General features: G+C 46.7%; 1 protein-coding gene across 2 annotated transcripts in view; it reads right to left on the bottom strand.

Annotated features, from left to right (window-relative positions):
- Positions 1 to 261: 261 nt before the first annotated feature.
- The window catches only part of LOC112114865 (zinc finger protein 254-like), a 7574-nt gene continuing 142 nt past the window's right edge, over positions 262 to 7693 (bottom strand). Inside the window, exons 1-2 of one of the 2 annotated variants that reach the window (XM_026655968.2) lie at positions 2021 to 2057; positions 262 to 1602 (exon numbers count right to left, since the gene is read on the bottom strand). In XM_026655968.2, coding sequence (XP_026511753.1) covers positions 333 to 1487 — 1155 coding nt within the window. In that variant the 5' untranslated portion in view covers positions 1488 to 1602; positions 2021 to 2057 and the 3' untranslated portion in view covers positions 262 to 332. Of the gene's footprint in view, positions 1603 to 2020; positions 2058 to 7693 lie in introns of those variants that run through there. The other variant, XM_026655967.2, reaches the window with a different exon arrangement.

Here is a 7693-nt window from a genome sequence, read left to right as displayed (position 1 = left end):
GACAATGCTCAGTACCTTGTAGGAGCTTCACTTCCATATATGTCCTTTGACTTCTCAGACCTCATTGTTTAATGGAAATGGAGCTTTTTCCTCTTGTAACTCCAGAGGACAGGTGCCAGGCCAGTCAGCACTGACTACTTGCAGGGATCACGGAGTTCCTTACGAAGCAATGTCTCCATAATAGACTTATACTGGCCCTCCTTCAGGAAGGGAGTGGTGGACCAGTTTTCGTGCATGTGGAGGGTGGGTGGGGGGGTGGAGCAGTTTCTCTAGCATAACTGAACAGTAGTAACCGGCAAAAAATAGTGACCACAATCATAGAGCCCTAAACACTAAGATTTGTCCACTTTATGTGTGCGCTCATGCCTCCTTAGAGTGCCTGACTCTGTGAAGGAATGACCACAGTAAGCGCAAGAGTAGGGTTTTTCTCCAGTATGGATCCGCTGATGGCGCTGTAGTGATGCCAGTCGTGTGAAGGTGCCTCCACACTCCTCACAATAAAAAGGGCGCTCTCCAGAGTGAGTCTGTTGGTGCCTTTTCAACCTCAGTAGTTGGACAAAGGCCATACCACATTCTTGACATTTATATGGTTTGTCCTGTCGATGGATCACCTTGTGTTTCGACAGCAGATTAGGTTTACGGAAACCTTTGCCACACATTGGACAGATGTAAGGTTTAGACTCTTCTTCCCCAGGCTTTTGATTTTCTGAACACTGCTGGTTAGTGTCCCCACTGCCATGCTTGTTTTGGTGTAATGTTGACCATGGGTTCCTAACCATGCCATTTCCCAAAACTACCTTGGAGCGCTCAATCTTGTGCACGTTGCGTAGGTGCCTCCAGACATCAGCCGTGCGGATGAACCCCTTGTCACACTCTGGACACTTGTGTGGTCTGTCACTTGAATGAATGAGCTTGTGCATTCGCAAGTTCGCAGCACGGAAGAACTCTTTGCCGCAGATGGGGCATTGGTACAAATGCTCTGTCAGATGGATCTGTTTGTGTTCTTGTAATTCACCCAGATCCTGGAAAGAGGCACCACACTTCTTGCACCTATAAGACAAAGCCTCTCCAGTGATGGACTCGAGGTCCTCATCAAAAGCATCAACAAGAATGATCTTTTCATCATCCTCACTTAATCCTCCCTGAGGTTCCTCAGAAGAGTAGAACTCCAGATCCTCATCTTCACATTGCAGGTCAAAGTTGGTGTTGGAGGTGACAAAAACCCCAGCTGTAGTCTTGCCTCGCTTCTGGTAGTAGGTCTCATAGGTTTCCTCATCTTCACACTGCAATTCTACAGGGAGTTCTTGCCTACCTGAAGGTCCAGCAGGGCTACAACCAGGACTGCATGGTTGAGAGTAGTCTAAGTCTACCTCCAGCTGGAGGCTAGATTTGCGACCCACCCGCTCAGAGGAATGACTGGAGTCATCTGAATGCTCCTCACCTGTGTCACAAGTGTCATTATCGGACTCCCAGTCCACCTCGTCCATCCTGTGGTGTCATATATGGAGATTATATATGGCTTACTTTGGATGTAAAAACACCATGTTCTTATAGTCCTTCATGATTGGCTCATCTCGTTCTCAACTCCAATCACAGCCCTCCCTAGAAAAAACAGGAAATGATTTCATTAGCCAATTTGCCAACATTCACATTAAGTAAAGCTAACAACCACAAGAGATCTTTTTCTGGTGAACAGAATAATACTGAGACTTTGTGCATTAGTTTCACTCTAGGAGACACTGGGTAGTTTACTATGATCACCAAATGGAACACTTCTATATCTCCATAAAGTTAAATCATCTATTTTAATTGGATCTTTACTGCAAATTTGAATAATTAAGGTAACAACTACTGGTTTCTCTAGCCTTAAAAAAATACCATTAAGAATTCCTATAATTTCTGTTTTAGAATTTGATAACGTGGATGCATCCACTTCATATATTTGGTGATCTGAGATTTGGTTTTGAGTTTTCCCTTGTTTTGTAATATGATTTAGAAATGTGGCGGGGCGATGACTCACCGGCGTGGCGCCTCCTGCTGGTTGTCCAGGGAATTAGCTCTTTTACAGCTCGGCGCGCCCTCTGCAGGGCGGTATCTTGCTTGCCGCTGGCCCCGTGTCCCTCCTGGACCCCGGTGCCCTTTGCCCTGGGGTTCTGCCCCAGCAGTAACCCCCAATATTAGTCTCCCCTCCCTGGGGAACCCCCATCCCTCTAAACCCACCTTGCCTCAGTGGCTACTGCCAGTCATCATCTAGCCCCCACTCACTGGGGCAGACTGCAGTCTGTAAACCACTCATCATTAGCAAGGGGGTTAGGATCTAGCCCCCACTCACTGGGGCAGACTGCAGTCTGTAAACCACTCATCATTAGCAAGGGGGTTAGGACCAGCTGCCTCTGCCTATTTCTGGGCTGCCCCTCGGCAGCCCTAGTACCCATTTGTAGGCCTTTAACTAGGCCTGCAGCCTGGGCCTTTGCTAGGCTGGAGCTCCCCAGCTCCCTCTGCCCTTCCCCAGCACTGTTTTACCCTGACAAGGCCTGCAGCTTGGGGTTTTGCTAGGCTGAAGCTCCTCAGCTCCCTCTGCCCTTCTCTAGCACTGCTCCACCCTAGGTACCCTCCTCAGCTCCCAGGCAGCCAGGTCCTTCTCCCTCAAGAAGCTAGAGAGAATGAGTGTTTCAGTCCCTGGCACTCAGCCCTCTTATAGGGCCAGCTGTGGCCTGACTAGGGCATGGCCCCACCTGTGACTGCTTCCCCCAATCAGCCTAGCATTTCTCAACTGCAGCCCTCTCCAGGCCTGCTTTAACCCCTTCAGGGCCAGAGTGGGTTGACCACCCCGCTACAAGAAACTACAGTAACTCCCCACTTAACGTCCTCTCGCGTAACATTGTTTCGATCTTACGACCCTGCTCAATTATAGAACATGCTCCATTTAAAGTTGTGCAATGCTTCGCTATAACGTCATTTGGCTGCCTGCTTTGTCCACAGCTATCAGATCCCCTATGCCCCCCCCCATAGCGCCTCCCACCCGCCGACAGACCCCGCGGATCAGCACCTTCCCCCTCCTCCCCCCATGTCCCGCCAGTGGCAATCAGCTGGCTTGCGGCATTCAGGAGGGAGGGGAGGAGCGAGGACTTGGTGCGCAGGCTCCCCCTCCCTCCCAAACACCGCAAGCCAGCTGATTGCCGTGGGCAGGAGGCAGGGGAGGGAGGGAGGGAGGGGGGAGCCTGCATGCCGAGTCCTCATTCCTCCCCCCTCCCTCCTACCCCCTGAACGTCGCAAGCCAGCTGATTCCCGCGGGCAGGAGGGAGGGGAGAGGAGCGAGGACGCAGCGCACCTCCCCCCTCCCTCCCCTGCCTGTGGCAATCAGCTGGCTTGCGGTGTTCAGGAGGCAGGGGAGGGAGGGAGAGCCTGTGTGCCGTGAGCTCGCTCCTCCCCCCTCCCTCCTGAATGCTGCAAGCCATCTGATTGCCACGGGCAGGAGGCAGGGGAGACGCGGCGTGAGCAGTAAAGGGGGGGGGGGGGAAGAGGCGGGGCGGGTTAAGGGGGAGGGTTTGGGGGAAGGAGTGGCATGGGCGGGCTGAGGGTTGAGCCCCCCGCCCCTGGCGCTTGCAGAGTAGGGGAAGCTGACGCTGCTGCTGCGCAATGTGCTTCTCCGAGCCTACAGCACCTTCCACCTCCTTGCCTGTCTCATTGTCTCCAGTGCCAGTGGGCTGTGCCTGTGTGGGGTAAGGCGGGGGCACTTCCCAACTATCGTACTGTACTGTATGGCAAAAGAAAATTTCCCTGGAACCTAACCCCCACATTTACATTCATTCTTATAGGGAAATTGGATTCTCTTAACATTGTTTCACTTAAAGTCGCATTTTTCAGGAACATAACTACAACGTTAAGTGAGGAGTTACTGTATTCCCACACTTCTTTGAACTCTTCTACATCTAGTCTACTCTTCTCTTCTCCACAATATATATATATTATCATAAGATATGACTTGTTAGATCTGAGATTCATTTTCCCTGGTAAACATTGATCCTGACAAACTTTTCCATACAAATAAACCATATGATCTTTTCATATTAAATGCTCAGTAATGACCAACAGCCTGCCAGAATACATAACAGAAGCAGCAAGAACATTTTATGATCTATTTTTGCTGCTGTTGTTCTTGGGCCACTCTAAAACATTACTGTACTCTTATTTCTTTCTGCTTTTCTAGAATAGATTATCGTCTCACTCTCCTAGCTAGAAGTCGTCATTCTGGGGTCTAGTACAATTTATAAAATATTTTAAATTGCATCTCTTCAATTGTTAAATCCCTGCCAGCCATGTTGCTTCTTTCACATTATTTGGCCTATTTCTTTTCCAGCCATCTAAAGTTTCCACATCAGACAGCCCTAGCCATTCCTGAGCGAACAGCAAACATCTTTCTTCCTTTAAACATGGGCGGGACTGACATAATCAAACTTATTCAAGTTAAGATCTTACACTTAACTCCCAGGACAGACTCCCTTCACTACACAGGGCTTTGTCAGAAGATTCATATTAAGTTTTCTCTTTGCATTGCTAGAGATATATAATTTTGTATAAGTGACCACCAGGCACATCATTTCCCTGTGCCCTGACCCTGCTCCCTGGTAGGGGCGCTGGGCGAGCAGGTGGAGCAGGGCAAGCCCCCGCGCCTTGCCCCCACTCCCTGGCAGGAGTGCCAGGCGGGGGAAGCCCCTACGCCCCACCCCATTTCCCAGCAGGAGCACTGGAGGGGTGGGGGGCGGGGGGGGGAGTGTAGGTGGAAGGGGTGGGAAGCGGCCCCCACTTGCTCTGGCTCAGTGCCCCACAAAACTGAAATCCGCCTCTGAATACCAAATCAACAGCCCCCTCCCCCAACTCACTGACTTTCCCCATACATACTCTTCTACTCATTCTCTTATGTATAGTATGTGATTTGCCCCTTGCTTGTCCTATCACCTTCCTTTTCTGTCCCATCTTTTCCCCCCTGCTCCAGGTGATTCCCCAACCCCACCCTTCCACATCCTTATTTGTATGTATTTGGAGTTCAATGCCCCTTCACTTAAATCCCTGCACTTTCCTGTGTGCCCACTAACTTCCACCCATTCTAATTCATTCTTTTTATTGCCTACCCATTTTCTCATTCTCCCATATATGTTATCACCACATCTTCTTCCACACATTCCCATACCTCACAGGGATAAACCTGTGTAAGTAAATTGTTTCAGGATGTGGGAACCATGTGCCATCCTAACTCAGTAATGTGTGTCACTTACTCTCCTTGGAAGAATCTGGTGCCACACCCCAATGGAGAACTATTCTAAATATTGCTTGCACTAGACACCTCATGCTGAATGCACTACTAGTATAATATGTTAAACAGTAAACTAATCTCATAAGAACAGAACAGGGCAATTTATCGAGTGATCCATCCCCTCTTGTCCAGTCCCAGCTTCTCGCAGTTAGCAGTTTAGGGACACCTAGAACACAGGGCTGTGTCCCTGATCATCTTGCTAATAGCCATTGATGAACCTATCTTCCATGAACTTGTCTAATTTTTTTATTAATAAAGTTATACTTTTGGCCTTCACAACATCCCCTGGCAACGGATTCCAGAGGTTGACTGTGCGTTCTGTGAAGAAGTACTTCCCTTTGTTTGCTTTAAACCTACTGCCTATTAATTTCATTGGGTGACCTCCTAGTTCTTGTGTTATTTACCCCTTCACATAACACTTCCTTATTCACTTTCTCCACACTATTCATGATTTTATAGACCTCCATCATATCCTCCCCTTACTTGTCTCTTTACTAAAATGAACAGTCCCTCCTTTTTAATTTCTCCTCCTATCGAAGCTGTTCCATCCCCCTAATCATTTTTGTTGCCTTTTGCTGTACTTTTTCCAATTCTAATATATCTTTTTTGAGACGGGGTGACCAGAACTGTATGCAATATTCAAGGTGTGGGCATACCATGGATTTATATAGTTGCATTATGATATTGTGTCTGTCTTATTATCTAACCCTTTCCTAATGGGACCTATATTCTGTTGGCTTTATTAACTGCTGCTGCACACTGATCTGATGTTTTCAAAAAACTATCCATAGTGAATCCAAGATCTCTTTCTTGAGTAGTAATAGCAAATTTAGACCCATAGTTTTGTATATATAGTTGAGATTATGTTTTTCAATGTTGATTGCTTTACATTTATCAACAATGAATTTCATCTGCCATTCTGTTGCCCAGTCGCCCAGTTTTGTGAGATCCCTTTGTAACTCTTCACAGTCAGTTTTAGCCTTAACTATCTTGAGTAATTTTGCATCATCTGCAAACTTTGCCACTTCACTGTTTACCCCCTTTTCCAGATAATTTATTAATATTTTCAACAGCACTGGTCCCAGTGTTGAGCCTTGGAGGACCCTGCTATTTACCTCCTTCCACTGTGAAAACTGACCGTTTAGAACTACCCTTTGTTTCCTAGTTACTGAGCCATGAGAGGACCTTCCTTCTTATCCCATAACAGCTACTTTGCTTAAGAACCTTTGGTGAGGAACCTTGTCAAAGACTTGTTGAAAGTCCAAATACACTATATCCCCTGGGTCACCCTTGCCCACATGTTTGTTGACCCTTTCAAAGAATTCTAACAGATTGGTGAGGCACAATTTCCCTTTACAAAAGCCGAGTTGACTCTTCCCCCCCCTCCCCAACACATCATGTTCCTTTATGTGTCTAATAATTGTTATTTACTATAGTTTCAACCAATCCGTTTTGTACAAAAGTTAGGCTTACTGGCCTGCAATTGCCAGGATCACTTGTGGAGCCTTTTTTAAAAATTGGCATTACATTAGCTATCCACTAGTCATCTGTTACACAGGCTGATTTAAGCAATATATTACATACCTTTCTGCAGTAGTTCTGCTATTTCACATTTGAGCTTCTTCAGAACTCTTTGGTGAATACCATCTGGTCCTGATGATTTATTACTGTTTATCAATTTGTTCCAAAACCTCCTCTATTGACACCTTAAGCCAGGGCAGTTCCTCAGATTTGTCACCTAAAAAGAATAGCTTAGGTGTGGGAATCTCCCTCACATTCTCTGCAGTGAAGACCAATACACAGATTCATGCCCACAATGGCCTTATCTTCCTTGAGTGCTCCTTAAGCACCAAAATTGTCCTGTGGCCTCATTGATTGTTTGGCAGTGTTTCTGCTGCACTTAAAAAAAAAAAGGTACTGTTAATTTTTGTGTCTTTTCTTAGTTGCTCTTCAAATTTACTCGCCTGCCTAATTATACTTTTACACTTAACTTGCCAGAGTTAATGCTCCTTTCTAGTTTCCTCAGTAAGATTTGACTTCCAATTGCTAAAGAACATCTGTTTGTGTCTAACCGCATCTCTTACTGCGGTTTAGCCACAGTGGAATTTTTTTCAGCTCTCTTACTGTTTATTTATTTATTTAAGGTATACACATAGTTTGAACCGCTAAAATGGTGTTTTGAAAAAGTTTCCATGCAGCTTCCAAGAACTTCACTCTTGTGACTGTTCCTTTTAACCCCCCCCCCCCCCCCCCCCCTTAATCTCAGTAGTACAACCACCCCACTACCACTAGTTCCAACATCGGACACTACAAGTATATGGAAACAGAATACGGGAGAAAGAAAAAGGTCATACGGAGGAGAAAAGAGACCAGAGAGGA

The sequence above is a fragment of the Terrapene carolina genome, unplaced genomic scaffold (assembly GCF_002925995.2).
Source record: "Terrapene carolina triunguis isolate 2854851 unplaced genomic scaffold, T_m_triunguis-2.0 Scaffold211, whole genome shotgun sequence".
Taxonomy (NCBI): Eukaryota; Metazoa; Chordata; order Testudines; family Emydidae; genus Terrapene; species Terrapene triunguis.
This window is presented reverse-complemented; position numbering and strand designations above follow the sequence as displayed.